Raw genomic sequence first — 27,489 nt, forward strand, 5'->3', positions numbered from 1 at the left:
ATTTATAGTTCACCGAGTCCTTTTTCTGGCTGGAGGGAAGATATTATTGTTAATTCCTATTAATTCCTGATTTATAGGAATTTTTCAGGGAACCTCCTTCCACTTCACCTCGTGACATCTCCTAGTACAGGGGTTCTCCAACCTTGACAACTTTAAGACTTGTGGAACGACTGGCTGAGGAATTCGGGGAGTTGAAATCCAAGTCTTAAAACTGCCAAGGTTGAACCACCCTTAAAAGTACAGTGATACCTTGTCTTACAAACTTAATTGGTTCCAGGATGAGGTTCTTAAGGTGAAACGTTTGTAAGACGAAACAATGTTTCCCATAGGAATCAATGGAAAAGCGATTAATGTGTGCAAGCCCAAAATTCACCCCTTTTGCCAGCTGAAGCGCCTGGTTTTGCACTGCTGGGATTCCCCTGAGGCTCCCCTCCATGGGAAACCCCACCTCAAGACTTCCGTGTTTTTGCAATGCTGCAGGAGAATCCCAGCATCGCAAAAACGAGCGCTTCACTGGCAACGGAAGTCTGGAGGTGGGGTTTCCCAGCAAAGGGAGCATCGGTGAAATCGCAGCATCGCAAAAACACCAAAGTCCTAGAAACCCCACCTCCAGACCTCTGTGTTTTTGCGATGCTGCGATTTCACTGAGACTCCCCTCGCTGGGAAACCCCACCTCTGGACTTCTGTTGCCAGCGAAGCACCCATTTTTGCGCTGCTGGGATTCCCCTGCTGGGATTCCCCTGCAGCATCACAAAAACACGGAAGTCTGGAGGTGGGGTTTCCCATGGAGGGGAGCCTCATAGGAATCCCAGCAGCCCAAAAACGGGTACTTTGCTGGTAACGGAATTCTGGAGGCGGGGCATCCCAGCGGCGGTGGTGGGTTTGTAAGGTGAAAATAGTTTGTAAGATGAGGCAAAAAAATCTTAAAGCCCGGGTTTGTATCTCGAAAAGTTTGTAAGATGAGGTATCACTGTAGATTAAAAGAGCTCAGTTTTGCTTAATTCAGACAAAAATAGAAATAACAGAGTTGGAAGGGACCTTGGAGGTCTTTTAGTCCAACCCCCTGCTTAGGCAGGAAATCCTACACCACTTCGGACAAATGGGTATCCAACATCTTTTTAAAAACTTGCAGTGTTGGAGCATTCACAACTTCTGGAGGCTAGCTGTTCCACTGATTAATTGTTCTGTCGGGAATTTTCTCCTTAGTTCTAAGTTGCTTCTCACTTTGATTAGTGTCCATCTGTTGGTTCTTGTCCTACCCTCAGGTGCTTTGGAGAATAGGTGGACCCCCTCTTTCTGGCAACCCCTGAGATATTGGAACACTGCTATATGTTTCCCGTGCATTGCACAAGTCTTGATCTAGAAGTCTTTGCGTTGATCCTCTCTTCCTAGAAACCCAGCTCAAACCCTTCTAAGCCACATTTTTTCCCAGTGCATTTTTTTGTGCCAGCAAATACAGCTGCTGTAGTTGTTGCATCAGCATTTAGACAACCACAGCTTGCCAAGATCTGGGAAATGGTCTTAAGCCTGCCTGCCTTCCTCTTTTTCTGGTCTTTTCTGTATTTTCAAAGCTGCCCACTTCAGCATTTTTCCTGACTTTTTTTCAGATAAAGAGATAGTCCTTGACTTGCAACTCAAATTGGGACCAGGATTTCTGTCGCTAAGCCAGGCGGTTTTGGAAGTGAGCTGCGCATGATTTTCCAACCTTTTTTTTTTTATTTTTACAATAGTTGTTAATAGCAATAGCAATTAGACTTATATACATAGAAACATAGAAGACTGACGGCAGAAAAAGACCTCATGGTCCATCTAGTCTGCCCTTATGCTATTTCCTGTATTTTATCTTACAATGGATATATGTTTATCCCAGGCATGTTTAAATTCAGTTACTGTGGATTTACCAACCACGTCTGCTGGAAGTTTGTTCCAAGGATCTACTACTCTTTCAGTGAAATAATATTCTCCACTGCATCTGGAAGGAGAGTCCAACATGGGTATTTAACCAATCCTATTGGTAGAGACTGAGTAAAAAATTAGCATAATAATAGGTACCGCCCCCTTGCAGTCCCCCATGAGCTCAGTTTTAAAAACTCAGTCCCAGAGTAGAGACATACTGAGTTTTTGCTTAAAGAATTTTGACTGTTGTTTACCAGTTTAATCTTGTTTCTTTTGTCTCCTCACAGATTGGATCAGCGTTGGAGGAAGGGGTCTCTGTCCTCCGCGGACAACACCCCCAACGATCTCCTTAGGGGCTGCTTCCCCCCGAGGGAACTGCCCCCAAGAGGAGCACCTCAGCCCGGAGTCCCTGGCCTCAGCGGTCAAACAAGGGCTGCGAGCCGAAGGTGGGGGGGTCCGCCCCCCCCCACTGGGAGGCTCGAGGATATGAATGCCCCGGAGGGCTTCAGAGGCAGCGCCGGAGCCCGGATCAGCTGTTAGGCGGCGAAGGAAAAAAGCCGCGGAAGCTACCGCCGCTGCCGCCGCCAGAGCTAGAATCGCCGCGGCTGGCCAGTGAGGGGTCCATTGTGGACCGGAAGACCGAGGACGGGCTGGGTGAGCCCGGATGGGCGGCAGAATCGTGGGGAGGGTGCAGAAAGCTCGCGTAAACGCTGGGCAGCGCCATTTTGGAGAGGTTCCCTCACGGAGCGCGAAGGCGCCAACCGGAAGGGCTTCCGGCAGCTGAGAGGCGCAAAATTGAGCTTCGGCTCTACTGCGCAGCCGCAAGGGCGAGGCCACCAGCAGCCATTTTTTACTGCTAGTGACGAAGCTGGTGAGAGGCAATTTTCCGGGCAATTCATCTAGACCACCAGAGCTGTGAGTACGATGGAAGACAAGCCCAGTGGCGAAAAATCCAGCTCCCCAGTGGTGAGCAAGGAGAAGGCTAAGGGGAAGGATAAGGAGCGGTCAAAGTCCTCCCAGTCCCCTGCTTCGGTGGCTTCCTTAAAAGAGGCAGAAAAGCGCATAAAAGCGCTGGAAAAGAAATTGGAGGCTGCCTTACACCCCTCCCCCTCGCCAGTACCATTGGCTCAGAGGCAGGCAGCCACACCTGAACCTATGACTCCACAGTCAGCCTTTGGACACATGGGGCCCCTTCAAGAGGGTGACTGGTCTCCAGAGGGGCAATTCATGGCATTGCCACAGGCCCCATCTCCAGCATTGTCCTGGACCAGACCTGAACCATCAGGGCCTCCAAGGCGGAGCTCCCAGGCACCTTCAGCTACGTTTACCCCTACGGCGGCAGGGTTGAGGTCCCAGACTGGTTCATGGCAACACATGCCTCCAGATCTACAGGAGATGTTCGCGAATGTTTATGCTCAAGGAGTGAATGCCGGGGCAGGTCAGCACACGAACCGTCCACAGACTCAGGCAAGAAACCTTTGGCCAGTACCGCCCCCCTTGGGATTGGGGTCTCTTTCGGAGGATCCAGATTTGGGCAAGGACAGTGACAAGGAGTATGAGTTCTCAGAAGATGAGAACACTCCAGAGCAGCAGCCAGTGGCTGGCCTGTTTAAACCTACACTGTTTCGAACCCTACTTTTCAAAGCAAAGCAGGTGATGGACCTGCAGGGAGCTACTAAAACACCTGAAGCAGAGACCGGCAAGACATCAGCTTCCCTGCTAAGGGAACCCCAACCCGAGTCTGACCACATCCCAGCCTTGCACATTTTTGTTGAGGGAGTTAAAAAGCCCTGGCAACACCGCACAGCGGCCCAGGGGCCTTCGAATCTGGAGCGAAAGTTTTACACATTCGACGAGGAGGTGGAAAAACTTTTGGAGTTTCCCCCCATTGACCAGCCGGTAGTCACGCTGGTCTCTAGTGCCCTGGTGCCGTCAGAGACGGGGGAAAGTTTCAAACCAGAGGACAGGAAGGCGGAAACCCTATTGCGCAAGACCCACCAGATGGCGGGCTGGGGTTTCAGAGCGGCTGCCGCGGCCTCCTTTTTCAACAGGGCCTCTATCATGTGGCTCCAGGAACTGCAGTCACGCCTCGGCCCAGAGGAAGCCAGACTTCGCCAGGATATAAGCAAGCTGCAGGTCGCAGCCGAGTTTTCTGCCGATGCTACCCTCCACGCAGCTAAGTTCGCCAGTAGAGGCATGGCCACTACACTGTCATCACGCCGACTGTTGTGGCTAAGGAATTTGCCAGCAGACTTGAAATCGAAATGGCGCCTGGCATCAGCCCCGCTGCAGGGATCAATGCTCTTCGGAGACATTCTGGATAAAGTCCTCATTGAGGACAAGGACAAGAGGAAAGTCCTACTCAAGTCCAATAGACGCCAGGACCGTCGCTTTACTCCCTACATAAGGCGTCAGAACCCATGTTGGGATTCTTCTACCGGACAGGGACAGGCGCAGAGAGGCTTTAACCAGAGCCAATATTCCCAACAACCGTTCAGGAGTGATCGTGGATCCTATCAGGATCGGCCGAGAGGTTTCCAGCAATCCAGGCGGCCCTTTCGGGGAGGCAACCAGAGGGGATTTCGTCGTTCCAAATGACTCATCCGAGCCTCTACCACTAGGAGGGAAGCTGCAACACTTCAGCCCCTCCTGGCTACTCACTTCCTCGGACAAGTGGGTGTTAGCCACCGTATCGGAGGGACTTCGTCTGGAATTTATGGGACCTCCTCCTCATCGATTTGTAAGTTGCCCGAGGCTTCGGGACCTGCACAAGAGGCAGCAGATCCGCAAGGAGATTGCCCATTTATTGGAGATACAAGCCATCGAACAGGTACCTCTGCAAGAAGTAGGCAAGGGGTTTTATTCCAGAATCTTCCTGGTACCCAAGTCCTCAGGAGGATACCGGATGATACTAAATTTGAAACAACTCAATATCTACATAAAATACAGGAGATTCCACATGCACTCCTTACAGACTATTCTTCCCTCGATACGCTCCAGAGATCTGTTGACTTCAATAGATTTAAAGGAAGCCTACCTTCACGTGCCTGTGCACCCGAGACACCGGGAATTTCTCAGGTTCTGTTCAGAGGGCATCCATTACCAATACAGGGCCATGCCCTTCGGCCTTTCCTCGGCCCCACGGACTTTTACCAAGTTGCTGGACGCCCTGACGGCCAACCTTCGGTCTCATTCCATCAGACTGATGGCCTACCTGGACGACATAATTATCTTGTCCAGGTCCCCCGGGCAGGCCAGAGAGGACCTAGCCAGAACGATACGGACATTAGAAGCACATGGCTTCACTATCAACGTAGAAAAAAGCCAGTTGTCTCCCGCGACCAGACTACAACATCTGGGTTCAATCATCGATACCATATCAGGCAAGGTAACCCTTTCTCCCAAGAGGCAGGAGAATATTCATCGCCTAGTTTCCAACTTGGTCCGCCTCAGACGGGCCCCACTGGCACTGTTGTCAAAAGTGCTGGGAACGTTGGTGTCGGCCATAGGTATAGTCCCCTGGGCCAGACACCATATAAGAGGCCTCCAGTGGTTTCTCTTACCAGCTCAGAGAGCCAAGGTCAGTCACTCACAAAGAACTATCAACTTACCAAAGAGAGTCAGAGAGTCGTTGAAGTGGTGGCTTACCGAAGCAATTCAGGAAGGCTCCCCCTTTCGCACTCAGGACCGTCTCATTCTCACCACAGACGCCAGTTTATACGGATGGGGTGCCCATCTGGGATGACATATGGCCCAGGGGCAATGGACGGTGGAGGAACTATCTTCGGTCAATATAAATTTCTTAGAACTGAGGGCAGTGTTTCTAGCCCTATAAGCCTTTGCCCCCATAGTGGAGGGCAAACACGTACTTATTTTAACCAACAATGTAGCGACCAGGGCCCACCTGAACCACCAAGGGGGCACAAGGTCGCAACGACTTATGGAGGAAACTACGATGCTTTTCAACTGGGCCGAGACCCATCTAGCATCTCTGACCGCAGAGCATATCGCAGGGATCAGCAATTCCACAGCGGATTGGCTCAGCAGGACTACTCTGGATCTGTCGGAGTGGCGACTCGATCCAGCCCTGTTCCATCAGTTGACCCAGAGGTTCGGGGTTCCCCTAGTGGACCTGTTTGCCAGCAGCCAGAACACCCAGCTCCCGCGGTTCTTCACACGCTTCCCGGACCCAAGGGCAGAAGGGACCAATGCTCTAATGTCACCTTGGCCCCCCGGCCTCCTTTACGCCTTCCCTCCCGTGAATCTCATCCCGAGGGTGGTGGAGAAGATTCTTCACGAGGAAGCGGAAGTGATCTTACTAGCACCGCACTGGCCACGTCGGCCGTGGTTCGCGGACTTGGTGGAGCTTTCAGTGTCACCCCCGTGGAGAATCCCGGATCAGATCATCTCGCTGAGCCAGGGGAATCTGCAACACCCAGATCCCCAATGGCTGCACTTGACAGGCTGGCACTTGAAAGGCATAAATTGAAGCAAATGGACTTACTGGAGAAGGTCATAGATACCATGCAGGCTGCCAGGCGCCCATCGACTTCTCGGATTTATCAAGCAACCTGGGCAGCATTTTGTAACTTTTGCAACAAGGACTTACGCGATCCTAGGGAAGCTTCTGTAATCACAGTTTTGGAATTTTTACAAGCAGGGTTAGAGCGAGGCCTAGCCCCTAATACCTTAAAAAGACAGGTGGCAGCCCTAGCCACCATGATTCAGACCTCAGAGTCTCGTTCATTGGCTCAACACGCTTGGATTAGAGACTTTATTAAGGGAGCCAGTAATAAGCATTCCCCGCCTGTCAGGAGATTTCCATCCTGGGACCTTACGTGGGTACTTAAGGCTTTAACTAAACCCACCTTTGAACCGTTGAGGTCCATACCGATTAGGTTGCTTTCCATAAAGACAGCTTTCCTTGTGGCTATTACATCAGCGCGCAGGGTGTCGGAGATATCGGCCCTATCTGTGAGACCTGACCTCTGTGTCTTCTACCCAGATAGGGTGGTCCTTTGGCTGGACCCCACCTTTGTGCCAAAGGTGAACACGGCGTTCCACAGGAAGCAGGAACTAATTCTCCCGGATTTCTGTACTCATGGGAGTCATCCGTCGGAGCTGCTGTGGCATAAGGTGGATGTCCGAAGGGCTCTAAAGATTTACATTAGAAGGACGGAGGAGTTCCGTAAATCTGAAACTCTCTTTATTTCGTTTTCTGAATATAGGAAGGGACTTGGACTATCGGCAAAATCCATTAGTCATTGGATTAAGGACTGTATTTCGGAGGCCTACAAGGCCGGAGGACACACAGTTCCGGAAGGATTGACGGCTCACTCAACCAGGAGTGCTGCGACCTCGGCGGCTTGGTCTACTCAAGCATCGATAGAGGACATTTGTAGGGCTGCAACCTGGGCAGCCCCTACGACGTTTATTAGACATTACAAGTTGGACTCCTTTGCTTCAGCAGAAGCAGCCTTTGGCAGGAGGGTTCTTCAAAGAGTTTGTGTTTCTCCTAAGTCCCTAGCTAGACCTTCTCCCTCCCATGGGCTTTAAGATCTTTGGTATATCCCATGTTGGACTCTCCTTCCAGATGCAGTGGAGAAGACCCGTTGTACCTACCTGAACGGTCTTCTCGATGCACTGGAAGGAGAGTCCAAACCCACCCGGTAGTAGAAGTTCAGGGACACCGGAGGTTGGGTTGGTTTATGAGTTATTGAATTGTTCAATAAAAGTTGGTTATCCTCTTAAGTGCCTTTCGTTTTTAAAACTGAGCTCATGGGGGACTGCAAGGGGGCGGTACCTATTATTATGCTAATTTTTTACTCAGTCTCTACCAATAGGATTGGTTAAATACCCATGTTGGACTCTCCTTCCAGTGCATCGAGAAGACCGTTCAGGTAGGTACAACGGGTCTTTTCCCACGTTGCTTTTGATCTTTCCCCCAACTAACTTCAGATTGTGTCCCCTTGTTCTTGTGTTCACTTTCCTATTAAAAACACTTCCCTCCTGAACCTTATTTAACCCTTTAACATATTTAAATGTTTCGATCATGTCCCCCCTTTTCCTTCTGTCCTCCAGACTATACAGATTGAGTTCATTAAGTCTTTCCTGATACGTTTTATGCTTAAGACCTTCACAGTAATACCACTTCACAATGCTTTGCAGCCCTCTCTTAAAACAATTTTTAGAGAATCCACACCTTGCCCCTAACAATCTGGGTCCTCATTTTACCAACGTTGGAAGGAGGGAAGGCTGAGTCAACCTTGAGCCTGGTGAGATTCGAACTTGCAAACTGCAGGCAACCGGCAGTCAGCAGAAATAGCCTGCAGTACTGCACTCTAACCACTGGGCCACCACAGCTCATGTTAAGAGAGTAACCATAGTTGTGACTCGTGTCATGTTGTCGTTAAGCGAATCTAGTTTCTGCCAATGACTTTTTGCTTGTCGGAAACCAGCTAAGAAGATCGCAAAAAATAGAAATCATCTGATCCCCAAGATTTATCTATTTATTTTATTTTAACTTCAGAAGAGAAAGATTTAGGGGTCGTGATTGCTGCCAGTCTCAAAATGGGTGAACAGTGCGGTCAGGCAGTCGGGAAAGCATGTGGAATGCTTGGCTGCATAGCTAGAGGTATCACAAGCAAGAAGAGGGAGATTGTGATCCCGATGTATAGAGCGCTGGTGAGACCACATTTGGAATACTGTGTTCAGTTCTGGAGACCTCACCTACAAAAAGATATGGATATAATTGAACGGGTCCAAAGACGGGCTACAAGAATGGTGGAAGGTCACCATTGGTGATTTTCTGACCAGCAAAGTCAACGGGGAAATCATGTTTACTTAAGTAGTTCAAAAGGGTACCTAAGGTACCGTATTTACATACTGCGCTCTGATTGGCTACGGATTTCTGGCGGGAGAATTGTTACTATGTCAAATAAATCCTGTTGCCAGGGCAAAGGCTATACTGTATAAGCTAAAGACGCCCCACTTTCCCTCAGACTTGTTCTTGCGTCTTTTGACAGCCGATTGCCCTTTGTGTGTTACATTTGTTCTGGCAAGAAAAACTGGTAATTTTTAACAGTTGCTGCCTAGGCTAGTTTATTTCAGTAATAATTTATTCATTCATTCATTCATTCATTCATTCATTTATTTAATTTGTTTGCTGCCCCTCTCCGCAGACTCGGGGCGGCTCACAACAGCAACAGAAAAACAGTGTAAAATACAAATTCAATAATTAGAAAGCTAAAAACCCATAATTTAAAAACATTCACACAACATACCATACATAAACAGTATAGGCCTGGGGAAGTTATTTCAATTCCCCCATGCCTGACGACAGAGGTGGGTCTTAAGGAGTTTGCGAAAGGCAAGGAGGGTGGGGGCTGTTCTAATCTCAGGGAGGAGCTGGTTCCAGAGGGTCGGGGCCGCCACAGAGAAGGCTCTTCCCCTGGGACCCGCCAAACGACATTGTTTGGTCGACGGGACCCGGAGAAGACCCACTCTGTGGGACCTAACCAGTCGCTGGGATTCGTGCGGCAGAAGGCGGTCCCTGAGATAATCTGGTCCAGTGCCATGAAGGGCTTTATAGGTCATAACCAACACTTTGAATTGTGACAGGAAACTGATTGGCAACCAATGCAGACTGCGGAGTGTTGGTGTAACATGGGCATACCTGGAAAAGCCCATGATTGCTCTCACAGCTGCATTCTGCACGATCTGAAGTTTCCGAACACTTTTCAAAGGTAGCCCCATGTAGAGAGCATGAGTGACTGTGAGCAATGACTCCCGGTCCAAATAGGGTCGCAACTGGTGCACCAGGCGAACCTGGGCGAACGCCCCCCTCGCCACAGCTGAAAGTTGTTTCTATAATGTGAGCTGTGGATCGAGGAGGACGCCCAAGTTGCAAACCTTCTCTGAGGGGGTCAGTGATTCCCCCCCCCCAGGGTAGTGGACGGACAGATGGAATTATCCTTGGGAGGCAAGACCCACAGCCACTCCGTCTTGTCTGCTGCCTAGGCTAGTTGCTGCCTAGGCTAGTTTATTTCAGTAAGAATGGTCATAAAATGGGGCAAAACTCACTTAACAACTGTCTCACTCAGCACTGGAAATCCTGGAGACAATTGTGGTCGTAAATCAAGGACAACCTGCAGCTTAACTTTCTTCAGGCTTTCTTCAGAATACACGGTGTGTATTCTGTGTTGCATTTCTGTAAACTTCGCTTTTAGTATTTGTTCTGTATGCATGTTTACTGTTATATTTCTGTATATTTTACTTTAGTGCTTGTTCTGCCATTCAGGGCAAAGCAGACCTGCAAATTGTGGGGGAGGGATGACTTTGCAAATTGCTTTGTAACACCAGACAAGATGATGTTGTTGGGTCGTTCGTTCCTGCGTAATGAATGCCTTCGGTTCTGCACAAGTGTATGAGTCACATTGCTTGGCAGCAATTACATACTTGGGTGTGTATGTGTGTGTTAAAAGGAATCAAAATGAAAAAGCGTGCAGCCTGCTATCCGTTTGGATAGGTCTTGTCATTTTAGCTATCTGCTAAATATTTATATGGGTTTATAATTGCGAAACTTGCATAGAGAGGATAATTGTGTTATGTAATAATAATAATAATAATAATAATAATTATTATTATTATTATTATTATTATTATTATTATTATTATTATTATTATTTATTGGATTTGTATGCCGCCCCTCTCTGCAGACTCGGGGCGGCTAACAACAATAATAAACACAACAGGAACAATCCAATAATAAAAAACAACTAAAAACCCCTATTATAAAACCAAACATACACACAAACATACCATGCATAACTTGTAATGGCCTAGGGGGAAGAGCTATCTCAACTCCCCCATGCCTGGCGGTATAAATGAGTCTTGAGTAGTTTACGAAAGACAGGGAGGGTGGGGGCCGTTCTAATCTCCGGGGGGAGTTGGTTCCAGAGGGCCGGGGCCGCCACAGAGAAGGCTCTTCCCCTGGGGCCCGTCAAACGACATTGTTTAGTCGACGGGACCCGGAGAAGGCCAACTCTGTGGGACCTTATCAGTCGCTGGGATTCGTGCGGTAGCAGGCGGTTCCAGAGGTTATGTAGAGCAGAGTTGGTGGGCACATTTCACTATGCACTGTTTTTGTGTGTATATTAAACTTGTTAAAAATCAATAAAAATATTTTTTTTTAAAAAATAGAGCAGAGTTGGCGGTCCGGTGGGGGGGGGGGAGGGAAAGAGGGGATGATTTCGTTGGAGAGGCAGGCATATGTGTGCGCGCATATGCAAACCAGGGTTGAAATCCAACAGGTTCTGGAGAACTGGTAGCGGAAATTTTGAGTAGTTGGGAGAACCGGCAAATGCCACCTCTGGCTGGCCACAGAATGGGGAAGGAATGGGGATTTTGCAGTATCCTTCCCCCAGGAGTGGGGTGGGAATGAAGATTTTGCAGTATCCTTCCCCCAGGAGCGGGGTGGGAATGAAGATTTTGCAGTGTCCTTCCCTTGCCCCGCCCACCAAGCCACACCCATCGAGCTACATCACACCCACAAAAATGGTAGTAATTTTTTTTTTTGTATTTCACCACTGGCGCAAACGCCTACAACATTGACATAGGAATGGAGCCACAAGCATGCGCCTGTGATGAGGCTCACGCGAGTGGGGCTGCAACCGTTTGCGACACGAATGGGGCCGTGCCTGTTCACAAAGGCATGTGCACCGGCCGGCCACTCACGCATCCCGGGGGCAATTAGGCTGTGGGCCAGTAGTGGGCCATAGCGCAACCAATTGGAGACCCCTGATGTACATTATAGGACAGTAGTGGCGAACGTTTGGCACATGTGCCACAGGTGGCATGCAGAGCCAGATGGGGATTGCCGCTCCTGTTGCAACCGGTGCGCTGTGCGCACAGCTTCATGTCCCTGGCATGCGCGTGTATGCATCCGAGCAAGATTCTGCTTCTGCGTATGCACAAGAAGCAAAAATCTTATGAGGGGATGCGCATGTGAGAGAGATTTCTTCATATGCAGAAGCAAAAAAATTGTTGAAATCTTGTGCATGTGTGCGTCCCCTCGTGAGGCTTTGGTGCATGCGCAGAAGCAAAACCTCACTCGGATGCATGTGCATGCACGCCCGGGAAGTAAAACTGCACACGTAGCTCAATTTTCACCACCAGTGCGACATCTTGATACGCACCTGTAGCAAACTGCTACTATGCAGAGCCATATCTAAGGTCATGCCAGGCGTTGCCTTATTTCAGCTGCAGCATGCATGCGCACTAGCCAGCTGGTTTTCGGCCTTCGTTTCAGCCGTTTTCGCTCTGTCCAGCTTCAGGAAAGTCGAAGACTATCTATACAGTGTTCCCTCGATTTTCGCGGGTTCAAACTTCGCGAAAAGTCTATACCACGGTTTTTCAAAAATATTAATTAAAAAATACTTCACAGTTTTTCCCCTATACCACGATTTTTCCTGCCTGATGACATCATATGTCACTGCCAAACATTCGTCTGCCTTTAATAAATATATTTTTAATAAACTTTAATTAATAAATATGGTGAGTAATAATCTAAGTGGTTGCTAAGGGAATGGGAAATCACAATTTAGGGGTTTAAAGTGTTAAGGGAAGGCTTGTGATACTGTTCATAGCCAAAAATAGTGTATTTACTTCCGCATCTCTACTTCGCGGAAATTCAACTTTCGCGGGCGGTCTTGGAACGCATCCCTCGCGAAAAGTGAAGGAACACTGTAAAAGGTACCAAAATACATAAAACAAAATGACTTTTTAAAAGCAAGGACTTTTAAAAACTATTCGTTTCTCTTTTTTCTCATGTTAAAAAGACAGTAATTACATTATAATGTACTTTGCTTTTCTGTGGACCGACCCCTTCGACACATGCTCTACCCCTGCATGAGCACAATATACTTTTTCACCTGCAATCTCCTTGAAAGCGTTGTCCCCCCAGGCCAAACACTGCCAATTTAGCTGAATTCACTGAAAAAGCTTCACAAACTCACAGTTGCAACCAAGCAATTAATTTTGAATGGTTTGGTGAATCAACCCCTGCCTTTCCTAAACTTGTGGCTAGACGTACCTATTAGGTCGCGGAGGGATCTGCAGCGATGAGCAACCCTTTTCAAATCGAAGGGCCCGTTTCCGAGCCCCAGATAAGCTCCCTTTTTCAACCCCAGAGATCTGCCGGATGATGGTTTGAGTGAGAACTAACAAGCCTAGTTCAGAGTAAAGACCTTTTTCTACCTTGCCTCTCAGAACATCCTTTTGTGCGTTCAATGGATCTTATGCCAAGGCTTTTATAAATTGTATTTCCTCCAGCTAATCTTCATTTTTTTTAATCTCCTTTCTGTTTGGGGTAAAATCGGAACCAGCCACCTTCCCTGCTGCGCCCTTCTGATAAGGCTGTTCTGAATAGAAGAGGCATAGATGTCAGCCGAAATTCGCAGCCAGGGTGGGGCGAGGTCCAGCCATAGGCAAAACTACCAAAGGAGGGGAGCTCCTTCTGAAAATACAAACTCATAAATCAGAGACCATGCGCGCGCGCACACACACACACACACACACAGAGGTACTCCCTTAAGTGTTTTGGAAAACGCTCGATTTTTATCCTGGCCTGCAAAACTTTATAATCTGTCTCTGGAGACATTTTCAGGCCTGGATTGTTTGTTTGTTTGTTTGTTTGTTTGTTTGTTTGTTTGTTTATTTATTTATTTATTTATTTATTCGTTTGTCCAATACACAAATACATAGGAAGAAAAATAGACATGTAGTAATGTATATAAAGGTAAAGTGAACTTAGAGGAGAGGATATATGAAAGAAAGAAAATATATATGATAAGTGAGAGAAAGGAAAGACAATTGGACAGGGGACGAAAGGCACACCAGTGCACTTATGTACACCCCTTACTGGCCTTTTAGGAACCTGGAGAGGTCAATCGTGGAGAGTCTAAGGGAGAAATGTTGGGGGTTAGGGGTTGACACAATTGAGTCCGGTAATAAGTTCCACGCTTCGATTACTTGATTGTTGAAATCATATTTTTTACAGCCAAGTTTGGGGCGGTTCGTATTAAGTTTGAATCTGTTGCGTGCTCTTGTGTTGTTGCGGTTGAAGCTGAAGTAGTCATTGACCGGTAGGACGTTGCAGCATATGATCTTGTGAGCATTTGTTGGTTGATATTTGAAGTTGCCAGGTGTTAGACCAGTCTGAGACAAAGTCCAGGTCTTTTTGTAGAGTGAGTGTGTTGTCATTGTGTCCATTAAGAGATGCTTAATACAAACTGATCGTGTTTAATCATTGTTAGCGCAATGAGTTTTGCAGTGCACTCACCTAAAATAATTCACATGCAGTCCTCAAAGCCAAAATTTCTTTCGTTAGGTGAGACAGTCATTAAGTGAGCTTTGCCCCACTTTACGACCTTTCTTCTCACAGTTGTCCTGCGAGTCGGCTGTGGCAAATTGTCAAAGGCCCTAAAGAAGAGGGAGAAACCAGGCCTACCAAGGCAGCACTTCCTTCGTTCAGCTCGTTCTTACCTTCCCTCTTTTCAAGGTCCTAGCCCTCATGGAGTTTTATAATCTGAGTCACAAATGGATCACTCAGGATAGAATTATGCTGAGGTGTGTTCTCTAGAGAATTGGCCCATAAGAAAGAAAGAGAGACTTATATTTACTTTCCTTAAATGGCAGTTTTGTGTCGCTCACTTCAATGCACGGCTAGTATAGACTCACTAACTGGCATTCCAGAATACCCCCGGAACCGCCTTCTACCCCACGAATCCCAGCGGCCAATAAGGTCCCACAGAGTTGGCCTTCTCCGGGTCCCGTCGACCAAACAATGTCGTTTGGTGGGCCCCAGGGGAAGAGCCTTCTCTGTGGCGGCCCCTCCCCTCTGGAATCAACTCCCCCCAGAGATTAGAACGGCCTCCACCCTCCTTGTCTTTCGCAAGTTACTCAAGACCCACCTATATTGCAAGGCATGGGGGAACTAAGACATCTCCCCCAGGCTTTTTATATTTCATGTTTGGTGTGTATGTGCTGTATGGTTTTAATTATTGGGGTTTTTATATATTTTTATTATTAGATTTGTCCCATTGTTATACTGTTTTTATTACTGTTGTGAGTCTTCGGAGAGGGGCGGCATACAAATCTAATTAATAATAATAATAATTATTATTATTATTATTATTATTATTATTATTATTACTATTATTATTATTATTATTATTATTATTATTATTATTATTATTATTATTCCAGAGTTTGGGGAAAAGAATTGCTATCTGTCAAGGATTAAGATTGGTGCATTCCTTTGTTTTTAGGAAAATGGTACATCAAGAGGATTGAGAAGGCTCCCCGTTAATGAGCTTGGAAATCAATTGGATGGTAAAATCAGCCAATCCATTGCCAAGATTTCTGTAACCAGATCTCTTTTTTTATTTTTTATTTATTTATTTATTTATTATTTGGATTTGTATGCCGCCCCTCTCCGAAGACTCGGGGCGGCTCACAACAAGTGTAAAACAAATCATAAATAATTCAATTAATTAAAATATTTAAAGATTTTTTAAAAACCCATATACTAACAGACACACACACAGGCATACCATGTATAAATTAAATGTGCCCAGGGGGAGATGTTTAATTTCCCCATGCCTGACGGCAAAGGTGGGTTTTGAGGAGTTTACGGAAGGCAGGAAGAGTAGGGGCAGTTCTGATCTCCGGGGGGAGTTGGTTCCAGAGAGTCGGTGCCGCCACAGAGAAGGCTCTCCCCCTGGGGCCCGCCAACCGACATTGTTTAGTTGACGGGACCCGGAGAAGGCCCACTCTGTGGGACCTAATCGGTCGCTGGGATTCGTGCGGCAGAAGGCGGTCTCGGAGATATTCTGGTCCGATGCCATGAAGGGCTTTAAAGGTCATAACCAACACTTTGAATTGTGACCGGAAACTGATCGGCAACCAATGCAGACTGCAGAGTGATGGTGAAACATGGGCATACCTGGGTAAGCCCATGACTGCTCTCGCAGCTGCATTCTGCACGATCTGAAGTTTCCGAACACTTTTCAAAGGTAGCCCCATGTAGAGAGCATTACAGTAGTCGAACCTCGAGGTGATGAGGGCATGAGTGACTGTGAGCAATGAGTCCCGGTCCAGATAGGGCCGCAACTGGTGCACCAGGCGAACCTGGGCAAACGCTCCCCTCGCCACAGCTGAGAGATGGTTTTCTAATGTGAGCTGTGGATCGAGGAGGACGCCCAAGTTGCGGACCCTCTCTGAGGGGGTCAGTAATTCCCCCCCCAGGGTAATGGACGGACAGATGGGATTGTCCTTGGGAGGCAGAACCCACAGCCACTCCGTCTTATCCGGGTTGAGTTTGAGTCTGTTCCTTCCATAAAATTGATTTTTTTTAAAATATTCAGCATAAGGGGCTGCTCAGGGCTTAAATAAGACAGGAACGTGTTTTTGCTTTGCTATTTTTTAAAAAAATATCTTAATTTACAAGCTAAATCTCCCTTTAGTGCAGATAGAGGGAAGCTTGGACCCTTTATGATTTGTGGACTTCAACTCCCAGAATTCCTGAGCCGGCATGGCTGGTTCAGGGATTCTGGGAGTTGAAGTCCACAAGTCATAAAAGGGCTATTATTCCCCACTTCTGCTTTAATGGGCTTCAGCAAATGTAACACTCCAAAAGAATAGAATAGAATAGAATAGAATAGAATAATTCTTTATTGGCCAAGTATGATTGCACATACAAGGAATTTGTCTTTGGTGCATATGCTCTAGGTGTACATAAAAGAAAAGATACATTTGTTAAGAATCATGAGATACAACACTTAATGGTTGTCACAGGGATCAAATAAGCAATGAGGAAACAATCAATATTAATAAAAATCTAAAGGATACAAGCAACAAGTTGCAGTCATACAGTCATAAGTGGGAGGAAATGGGTGATAGGAATGATAAGAAAAAAGTAGTAGCTATAGTAGTGCAGACTTAGTAAATAGTTTAGCAGTGTTGAGGGGATTATTTGTTTAGCAGAGTCATAGAATCATAGAATTGGAAGGGACCTCTAGGGTCATCGAGTCCAACCCCCTGCTCAATGCAGGATTCATTAAACCTTCCCAGAAAGATGACTGTCCAGTCTCTGTTTGAAGACCTCCATTGAAGGCAAGCCCACCACCTCCTGTGGCAAACTGTTCCACTGGTTTATCACCCTTACAGTTAGAAAGTTTTTTCTGATATCTTATCTAATCTAATCTAATCTAAATTGGTTGCCGATCAGTTTCCGGTCACAATTCAAAGTGTTGGTTATGACCTATAAAGCCCTTCATGGCACCGGACCAGATTATCTCAGGGACCGCCTTCTGCTGCACAAATCCCAGCGACCAGTTAGGTCCCACAGAGTGGGCCTTCTCCAGGTCCCATCAACTAAACAATGTCGTTTGGCAGGACCCAGGGGAAGAGCCTTCTCTGTGGCAGCCCCAGCCCTTTGGAACCAACTCCCACCAGAGATTAGAATTGCCCCCACTCTCCTCGCCTTTCGTAAACTTCTTAAAACCCACCTCTGCCATCAGGCATGGGGGAACTGAGATACTCTTTCCCCCTAGGCCTTTACAATTTACGCATGGTATGTTTGTTTGTATGTATGTATGTTTGGTTTTTATAATAAGGGTATTTTTAGTTATTTTAGTATTGGATTGGATTGTTACATGCTGTTTTTATCATTGTTGTTAGCCGCCTCGAGTCTACAGAGAGGGACGGCATACAAATCCAATAAATAAATAAATAAATAAATAAATAAAATAAATCTACTCCCTTGCAGTTTCATTCCATTGTTTCTAGTCCTTCCATGTGCTAATGAGAACAATGTTGATCCCTCTGCTCTGTGACAGTCCTTCAGATATTTGTAGACAGCTATCAAGTCTCCTTTGCAGACTAAACATCCCTAGATCCTTTAACTGTTCCTCATAGGACATGGTTTCCAGAATGGTTTCCTCCTAGGACAAAAAATTCCATCCAGAGTGATGGCATTTGGGAAAAAACTGTTCTTGTGTCTAGTTGTCTTGGTGTGTGGTGCTCTATAGCGACGTTTTGAGGGTAGGAGTTGAAACATTTTAGAGTAGAATTCTTTATTGGCCAAGTGTGATTGAACACACAAGGAATTTGCCTTTGGTGCATGTGCTCTCAGTGTACATAAAAGAAAATATAAAAGAAAATATATGTCCAGGATGTGGATGGAGCACAGAGCCACAACATTTGCATTTCTTTAAAGCATTGGTTGCCGATCAGTTTCCGGTCACAATTCAAAGTGTTGGTTATGACCTATAAAGCCCTTCATGGCACCAAACCAGAATATCTCCAGGACCACCTTCTGCTGCACAAATCCCAGCGACCAGTTAGGTCTCACAGAGTTGGCCTTCTCCGGGTCCTGTCAACTAAACAATGTCGTTTGGCGGGGCCCAGGGGAAGAGCCTTCTCTGTGGCGGCCCCGACCCTTTGGAACCAACTCCCCCCAGATATCAGAGTTGCCCCCACTCTCCTTGCCTTTTGTAAGCTCCTTAAAACCCACCTGTGTTGTCAGGCATGGGGGAATTGAGACTTTCCCTTCCTCCTAGGCTTATAAAATTTATGCATGGTATATCAATCAGTATGTATGATTGGTTTCTTAAATTGGGGATTTTAAATTAACTTAATTATTACATTTGTTTACATTGTATTATTAATGTTGTTAGCCGCCCCGAGTCTACAGAGAGGGGTGGCATACAAATCTGATTAATTAATTAATTAATTAATTAATTAATAAATAAAACAGTGTTTTTTTTACCTCAGTGATGGCAGGCCAGCTGTGGAATCATAGGACTTGAAGGACTGAGTCTAAAAACTCCCTCAGTTGCAGAGATGGACTGCTGCCATTTCGGACCAGTTTAGGCAAACCGATAGTTATGACCAGCAGTTTAGGCAAACCGATAGTTATGACCGTTATCCCGTCCCATATAATCGCCTTTTATTTGATGCGCGTGTGCTTACATTTTTGGTTCTTGGGCAAACCAGTTGTGACAGTATATGAGGCTCACCTCTGCTCAGTTGTGTTACATAAAATATACTTGCACTCCGTTCAGCTTCAAACAGTTGTTCCTTAATGCGTCCGAAAGAGCAGAGCATAACCGAATCATGTTTGAGTAGAGCGGTCGACCTCATAAGCTCATTCATCCAGTTCCTTGGATCATTAAAACACCGTTCTTCCAATTTTAGTTTAGCGTCTGATTCTTTCCATCTCTCAGGCGTTGGAGAGGGACAAATACAGTAATCCCTCGCTACGTCACAGTTCATCTTTCGCGGATTCGCTATTTCACGGTTTTCAAAGGGATTAAATCCATTAAAAAATTTAAATCCATTAAAAATCCATAAAATTCTTCTACAATACTACTGTACTCTATTAAAGAAACTGGTAGGATATCACATGTAGTTCCAGCTGAGAAACATCATAGAATGACTGTTTAATGCAAAGGCGGGGTTTTAAAAGTCCAAATACTCGTTAAAGACATTGATCCCATTTCAGGTGTGAAATGCGCCCGGTTAGCTTGTGCCTGTCAGTCGTCAGGGAGCCAATTGTGAAGGGAGCATGAGGCTCTGCCCATCTGCCCAGACGCTGCCATTTGAGTTGCTTTAAAAGAACCCAAAGGGTGGCGGGTTGGCGGAGCCTCACGCTCCCTTTGCGACCGGCTCTTTGATGATTGACAGGCACGAGTGCTATGACCCGCCAGCAGCTTTGGCAGCCAGGGCCTTTGGAACCTCCAGCACCTCTTGGTAGTGACAGGAAAGGAGGGGCTACTCCTTTCTTGAATGCAAGAGCATGCAGGGCTACCAAGATGTGAGAAGGTTTACTCAGGAGGAAGTCTCATCCAGAGTAGAGCTGCAGGCTAATGGGCTATGCCCTTAGACTACTTACCTTATTTCCCTGAAAATAAGATGTACCCCGAAAGTAAGGCATGTCAGAGGTTTTGCAGAATTTGCTAATATAAGGCACCCCCTGAAAATAAGGTGTAGTCAAGTTTACATACGGCACGGTGGAAAAACATACGGTACCATTCAAAGCTGTTCATAGCGGTACCGTAATAATGTGGCATCCCCTGCTGGCCCCTTCCATCGCTTTGTACCGTCCAGTACAACAGACACAATCTGCTGCTGTCTCACCGCCATTACAGTCTCCAGTACAGCGCGTAGACTGTAGTTCCCCTGGTGGCCGGAAGCTGCAATAGCGGGAGTATACTGTTGTACCATATAAGTGCCGTCGTTTGTGTGTGTGGGTGCCATACTGACAGGTACCGTACCGTAATCAGTGTACCGTACGGTACACTTTCTTTGGGGGTGTCAGCTTTTCTGCCTGTGAATTTGTCTTATTTGAGAAATATAAGGCACCCCCCGAAAATAAGACGTAGCACAACTTTTGGAGCAAATATTAATATAAGACAGTGTCTTATTTTCGGGGAAACACGGTACATCCTAGCCATGCTGAGCATAATTGCAGGGAACAACGTCGCTTCTGAATCTTGACTTCTGCGTTTCCAGTTTGCATTCGAGCACAGATCTTGTTTCTTGCATTTTCTAGTTTTGGGACTTGTGGCAAGTACAGAAAGATTTGCCAATTATCTCTTGGACTTCAGCCAGCCATTAAGATGGTGTATTAACAGAATAACTTCTGACTTTCTTGTGCTTTTTACACTCCTAAAAAGTTATTAGGAGACTTTGTGTTAATTACTAAAACAAACTGTGTTTGGACATTGGTTTGTGCGTAATTATTTGGGGGCTCAGTGCTGGGGCAGAACACCAGTGAACCAGGAGCATTTCCACCCCATCCCATTTGCTGAGGATGATGGGAGATGAAATAATAAACATTAGGAAATGCTTATGCCAGAGAAAGAAAATCTATTTTAGATTTTAAATTATTAGATTTGTCAATACATATTGTTCTTTATCACTGTTGTGAGCCGCCCCGAGTCTGCAGATAGGGGCGGCATACAAATCTAATAAATAATAATAATAATAATAATAATAATAATAATAATAATAATAATAATAATAATAATAGAAAGCCTATTGTAAATTGGCAACCTCTTAGAAGAGGCATTCTGTGTTCCTTTTGAATGGTTTCTTTTAAAATCTTCAAAACACACTACCCTGTTTCCCCGATAGTAAGACACCCCCGATTGTAAGACGTATCGGGGGTTTCAGGGGGGTCGGCTAATATAAGCCGTACCCCGAAAGTAAGACATATGTCTTACTTTCGGGGAAACACGCGGGTATTGCCGCCTCCCTCTCATCTAGCTGGACCTTTAGAGCGAGAAGGCAGCGAGGGCGAGGAAGGCGCTTGGGAGCGGCGCGGTGGGGAAAGCAGCGGGGGCGGGGGCCGCCTCCCTCCCTCCTTCCTTCCCAGCTGGCAGCGCACTCCGGGCCTGGCCGGCCGGCCGGCTCCCTCCCCGTCTGTCTATGTCTTTTTCTGACTCCAGCGCGCACCGTTTTTTCCAATATAAGACATACCCTGAAAGTAAGACATAGTGGGGCTTTTGGGGATAAAAAGAAAGTAAGACCCTGTCTTACTTTCGGGGAAACACGGTATTTTTTAAAGGTCATGAAAATCCCGGCCTTTGTTGAAGAGGACAACTTAACGCCTTACATTCTTGCAAGTGTGATATAAAAGAATTGTAACTCAGCTTCTTCCTTTTCTGGGTGTGCCAAGAAAGTGAGGATTTCCTGTCATTTGAGCGGTCAAGCAAAGTTTTACAAGAAGATATTTTCTCTTCCAGAGCTCTGTTTCGGTGGAAGGCTTCATTTGTCCGAGGAGGAAAGGTCCCCCTTCTCCCTTCTTCTCCCTTTGGATCCACCTTCTTCTGGTTTTCACATTTTGCTTTTCTTTGCAGACCTTGAAACGCAAAGAGAAAGAGTATGAGCATGAGATGGAGCGGCTGGCCAGAGAGAAAATCGCCACCCAGCAACGTCTGGCAGAGCTGAAGAATGAGTTGAGTCAATGGATGGACGTCTTAGAAATTGACCGGATAATCCGCCAGACGGTTCAACCCGAAGATGATCAAGCGTCGACTTCAACTGCTTCAGGTACGTTGAGGTGCCATTTCACGGCAAGATTCTGTTTCGTGATGAGACAAAACTTTAAAAGATTAAAAATAAATAAAATATAAAAGGGAAGGAAAAGAAAGAGAGAGAGAAAGAGACAGAGACAGAGAAAGAGAAAGAGAGAAAATATGTACGCTGCAAATAAAGCTTGCACTTATCAGGAAAGACTTCATGAACTCAACCTGTATAGTCTGGAGGACAGAAGGGAAAGTCCAACGACCGTTTCACAGAGCTGGCCTAAGACATGGGAAAAGACAAATTTCCCATGGTGTTAAGAACTAAAGCTTCTATTCTGGCACTTTGGAAAATATTTTTACAAACGACCAATCAGGCGTTGCAGTGGGGGTGTCCTTCTGACCTTCCTGCCAATCAGCTTAAAGCTCTGCTGGGAGAATTGGGCTAGACTTATGATTGCGGGTCACCACAACATGAGGAACTGTATTAAGGGGCATTAGAAAGGTTGAGAACCACTGAATGTCTATACAGTGATCCCCCCGGTTATTGCGTCCCCGACCATTGCGAACAGGCTAATTTGCGATTTTTCAACCCGGAAGTCAAAACACCATCTGCGCATGCGTGCCCTTTTTTCTATGGGCACGCATGCATAGATAGTGCCGGGCAGATCAGCTGCTGGGCGGCTTCCCTAGGTCTTCCCCCTCTTGGCGGGCATCAGCGAGGAGTTTCCCCACCGCCCACGCAAACTCCTCGCTGCTGCCGCTTCGCTCGGCCGCTTCCCAGCTGAGTACTCAGCTGGGAAGCGGCCCGAGCGAACGGCTTGTCCGCAGCCTGCCTGCCTGCGCGCCCGCGGCTCGCGCGCCCTTCTCCCGCCCACGCCGTTCGCTTGGGCCGCTTCCCAGCTGAGTACTCAGCTGGGAAGCGGCCCGAGCGAACGGCTTGTCCGCAGCCTGCCCACGCCGTTCGCTCCCCCTCTTGCTGGCGGGAGGGCGAGAAGCCCTCCCCAGCACCCGCTCGCCCGCCCTTCGCCGCTCGCCCGCCCTTCGCCCGGCCACCCGCCGTTCGCTCGCTGCTCGCCCGGCCACCCGGGTTCGGGGGGGGGCTGGCAAGCCGCCCATGCCGGCGGCGATGTTTTAAAACAGCCGCGCCGCTTTCCAATGAGTCCCGAAGACAAACACGGAAGTTTGACGTTTGTCTTCGGGACTCATTGGAAAGCGGCGCGGCTGTTTTAAAACGTCGCCGCCGACATGGGCGGCTTCCTAGCAGCCCCCCAAACCCGGGTTGGGGGTCCGGGGGGTGCTGGCAAGCCTCCCATGCCGGCGGCGACGTTTTAAAACAGCCGCGCCGCCCCCAATCTTCGGCTCCTCGCTAGTGCTGCGGAAGTAAAAACACCATCTGCGCATGCGCAGATGGTGTTTTTACTTCCGCAGCGCTACTTCGCGAAAACCCGCTCGTTGCGGGGGGTCCTGGAACGGAACCCTCGCAACGATCGGGGGATCACTGTACATCATTATCTATCCATCATCTATCATCTGTCAATCTGTCATTCATCTGTCTATCACAGTGATGGTGAACCTATGGCACGTGTGCCACAGGGGGCACACGGAGCCATATCTGCCGGCCCACGAGCTGTTGCCCTAGCACAGCTCCAATATGCATGTGTGTGCTGGCCAGCTGATTTTTGGCTTGCACAAAGGCCACAAGGAAAGCCTTTGGTGCCCGAGGGGGCAAAACACGAGCCTACTGGGTTCACCAGAAGTTAAGAAATAGGCCATTTCCGGCCTCCAGAGGGTGAGGGAAGCTGTTTTCACCCTCCCCAGGCATTGAATTATGGGTGTGGGCACTTGAGTACACACCATGCACTCTTTCGGCACCCAAGGCAAGAATTGCCAATGCAATACTCAGATTGAGGATTCCTTTTCCCCAAATAATGCACTTGGGGAAAAGGAATCCTCAATCTGAGTATTGCATTGGCAGTTCTGTGTTAGCAAAAACTTCAGAAGAGAAGGATTTAGGGGTAGTGATTTCTGACAGTCTCAAAATGGGTGAGCAGTGTGGTCAGGCGGTAGGAAAAGCAAGTAGGATGCTTGGCTGCATAACTAGAGGTATAACAAGCAGGAAGAGGGAGATTGTGATCCCGCTATATAGAGCATTGGTGAGACCACATTTGGAATACTGTGTTCAGTTCTGGAGACCTCACCTACAAAAAGATATTGACAAAATTGAACGGGTCCAAAGACGGGCTACAAGAATGGTGGAAGATCTTAAGCATAAAACGTATCAGGAAAGACTTCATGAACTCAATCTGTATAGTCTGGAGGACAGAAGGAAAAGGGGGGACATGATCGAAACATTTAAATATGTTAAAGGGTTAAATAATGTTCAGGAGGGAAGTGTTTTTAATAGGAAAGTGAACACAAGAACAAGGGGACACAATCTGAGGTTAGTTGGGGGAAAGATCAAAAGCAACATGAGAAAATATTATTTTACTGAAAGAGTAGTAGATCCGTGGAACAAACTTCCAGCAGACGTGGTAGATAAATCCACAGTAACTGAATTTAAACATGCCTGGGATAAACATATATCCATCCTAAGATAAAATACAGGAAATAGTATAAGGGCAGACTAGATGGACCATGAGGTCTTTTTCTGCCGTCAGTCTTCTATGTTTCTAAAGGTTTGCCATCACTGGTCTATCATCTATTAAATTTCTTCCCATCGCACCTAAGTGATGCTGGGCAGTTTACAATTCCTAGAAGAAATAGGGATTTCAGTGGTTGGACGATCTGATTTGGCCTTCTGTGGATTCCGGTCTTTTTCCACAGTCAGCATTTTACATCCACCTCTGTTTTATCCCCCCTGCAGAAGGAGAAGACAACATGGATGAGGACATGGAAGACAACAGCCCTGTCAATTCATTGCCGAAGCTCGCCCATCGCCAGCATCCCGAGCTCTTGAAAGCCGTGGCCCCCATCGTCGCCGCCCATCGCCCATCGGTTCTGCCGCTGGCCCAGAAGCACGTCCCGCCCCACGCCCCGCCCCCCCTCCAGCCCCAGGCCCTAGTCCAGCCCCAAGCGATTGTCCCGGCACAGACTCACCTCGTGGCGGCCTCGACCGTGCAATCGACTGTTATCGCCCACACGGCCACTACCCACGCCTCCGTCATTCAGACTGTCAACCACGTTCTCCCGGGCCCCCAGCCCAAGCACATTGCCCACCTCGCGCCCTCGTCCACCTCCAGCCCGGTCCAGCTGACGACCACGGCTCAGCCCATCGGCCACATCACTGTGCATCCGGCCACCCTCAACCATGTAGCCCACCTGGGGCAGCAGCTCCCCCTCTATCCGCAGCCCGTGGCGGTCAGCCAGCCCGTGGTGGGCCACATTGCGCACGCCATCTCTCACCAGCAAGTGAACGGGACTGCCAGCCTCGGCCAGCCAGCAGCGGTCATGGCAAAGCCCGGCGTTGGAACTCAAGTGGTCCACCACCAGCAGTTGGTGGGCCAAACGGTCTTGAACCCCGTCACCATGGTTACCATGCCCTCTTTTCCCGTAAGCACCTTGAAGCTGGCGTAGAATCAGCTGCAAAGCAACTGGATGAAAACTCCATACATTCCAACTGTGGCCCATGGCAGAGATGTCAGGAGGGGGTTGGACACACCTTCCGCGAAAGGATGGCGCAAGAGAGAGAGAGAGCGGCCGCGGGACGGGCAGAGATAACCTTTCCTCCCTCCACCTGTCCCTTCCCCAGCCCCCCCCTCCGCCCCGTTTTGATTTCTCTCAAAAAACCTGGTCATGGGAAGGGGGGGGGGGGGGCGTGGGGAGGGATAGTAAAAATCCATAAGGGCTGCTTCTGCACTTGAATTTTCCCCTAATCAGAGAGAGAGAGAGAAAAAATAAATCAATAAACTCTCCTTCACAGTGATTTTTTTTTCTTTTGACATGTAATCAGTGAAATAAGACTGTAATAAACTTCTTAAGAGTTCGACTTTTCCTTTCAACTATCCCAGCCGCCACCACTTTTTTATTAAAAAAAATGTTATTATTTTATTTTATTTTTTGATGTGTTGCTTCTTTGTAGTTCTTTTTTTTAATGGCTGATTTCTTTTATTAAGACTTGCATAGAGGAGAAAGAAATCATAGAATATATATATATATATATATATATATATATATATATATATATATATATATATATATATATATATATATATCTGCCCATCAATGGTGTTCACAGAGAACCATATTATATATACATATATATATAAAATATATATATATGTGTGTGTAAGTATACATATATGTATGAATGTACGTATGTATAAGAATTTTTCTAGATAAGAACCGGGTGTTCAAGATTTTTTTGTCTCTTCTCAAGAGCCATTTGCTATTTAGGAACCCGAGCCCAAAAAAATTTCCCATGAAATTTGAGAGCAGCATGAAGGCCCAGCCAGTTTCCTGCCATTCCCCCTTTAATCCCGGCCATCTTGGGCTTTTCTGGGCCGCCGGAGGAGCCTTTCGGTAGCGCTTAAGGAGGCTTTGGCAGTCCAGAGTGAACGAAGCATTTTCCTTTCCCTGGGCGTTGAAGAGGGAATAAACCTCTGCCAACACCCAGAGAAAAGAAACGCTCCCTTCGCTCTGGGCAGCCCAGAGTGAACTTAGCATTTTCCTTTCTCTGGGCTCTTGGAGAGGGAATAAACCACTTCACCTTGGTGACTCCCTTGCACTGCCTCCCACACACCCGGCGCGAGGTTGCCTCCCGGAGCGTCTAGGCGTGGAAAGGCAAAAGGAGGTGCTTTGTCCCGGCTGGATCAACTCGGCTTCAGCAAAACCGAGGAGTCACCACAGTGAAGGAAAGGTGCCGGCTACAAAGTGAGCGAGAGGAGAGGGAAGCCCTTCAGCATGGGAAGGAAGAGGAAGCAGGTAGCAGCAGCAGCAGCAGCAACCTTTCTGTCAAAGGAGCAGGAGGTTTCCCCCTCTCGCCCACCTAGGTTTTTCTCTGGTGTATGGGAGGCAGCCTCGCGTTGGGTGTATTGGAGGCGTGTGCTCCTCCTCACTGCCTCAGAGTCCCTCTTTTTTTTTTTTTTAAGCCTTAAAGTTTTGGATTTTTTTTATTCCCCTCACCATCTTCCTCCGGCAGCGACTGTCTTCCTCCTCTTCTTCCTCCTCCTCCCCCCACCCAAATTCCGAGCTTTTATTTCTTTCCTAATGAGTTTCAATGCATTATTTGCTTTTACATTGATTCCTGTGGGAAAAATTGCTTCTACTTACAAAATTTTCTACTTAAGAACCTGGCCACGGAATGAATTAAGTTCTTAAGTAGAGGTACCACTGTATATACATACATACATGTATGTATATGTATGTATAAAATATGGTTCTCTGTGAACACCTTTGATGGGCAGATCCTTTTGTTTCCAGGAATAACGGACACACGTCAACATCACTTCTTCCGCTTTGAAAGGAGAGAAGAGCTACCGTAGCATCCTTTTTTTTTTAATTA

The 27,489-nt window shown here is 47.2% G+C and overlaps 1 protein-coding gene and 1 long non-coding RNA gene across 2 annotated transcripts in view; both read left to right on the forward strand.

Moving 5' to 3' along the window:
- Positions 1–25,971, forward strand: part of MNT (MAX network transcriptional repressor) — a 131,171-nt gene extending 105,200 nt beyond the window's left edge. The window contains exons 5-6 of the mRNA XM_070735239.1: positions 21,822–22,014; positions 24,853–25,971. Of these exons, the coding sequence (XP_070591340.1) occupies positions 21,822–22,014; positions 24,853–25,562 (903 nt within the window). The 3' untranslated portion in view covers positions 25,563–25,971. The remainder of the gene's footprint in view (positions 1–21,821; positions 22,015–24,852) is intronic.
- LOC139162322 (uncharacterized) lies at positions 6,834–7,647 on the forward strand. Its single transcript, XR_011558301.1, has 2 exons — positions 6,834–7,032; positions 7,125–7,647. It is a non-coding gene; the product is annotated as an uncharacterized lncRNA (long non-coding RNA).
- Positions 25,972–27,489: the final 1,518 nt, after the last annotated feature.

This window comes from Erythrolamprus reginae, chromosome 1, assembly GCF_031021105.1.
Source record: "Erythrolamprus reginae isolate rEryReg1 chromosome 1, rEryReg1.hap1, whole genome shotgun sequence".
In the NCBI taxonomy this organism is placed as follows: domain Eukaryota; kingdom Metazoa; phylum Chordata; class Lepidosauria; order Squamata; family Dipsadidae; genus Erythrolamprus; species Erythrolamprus reginae.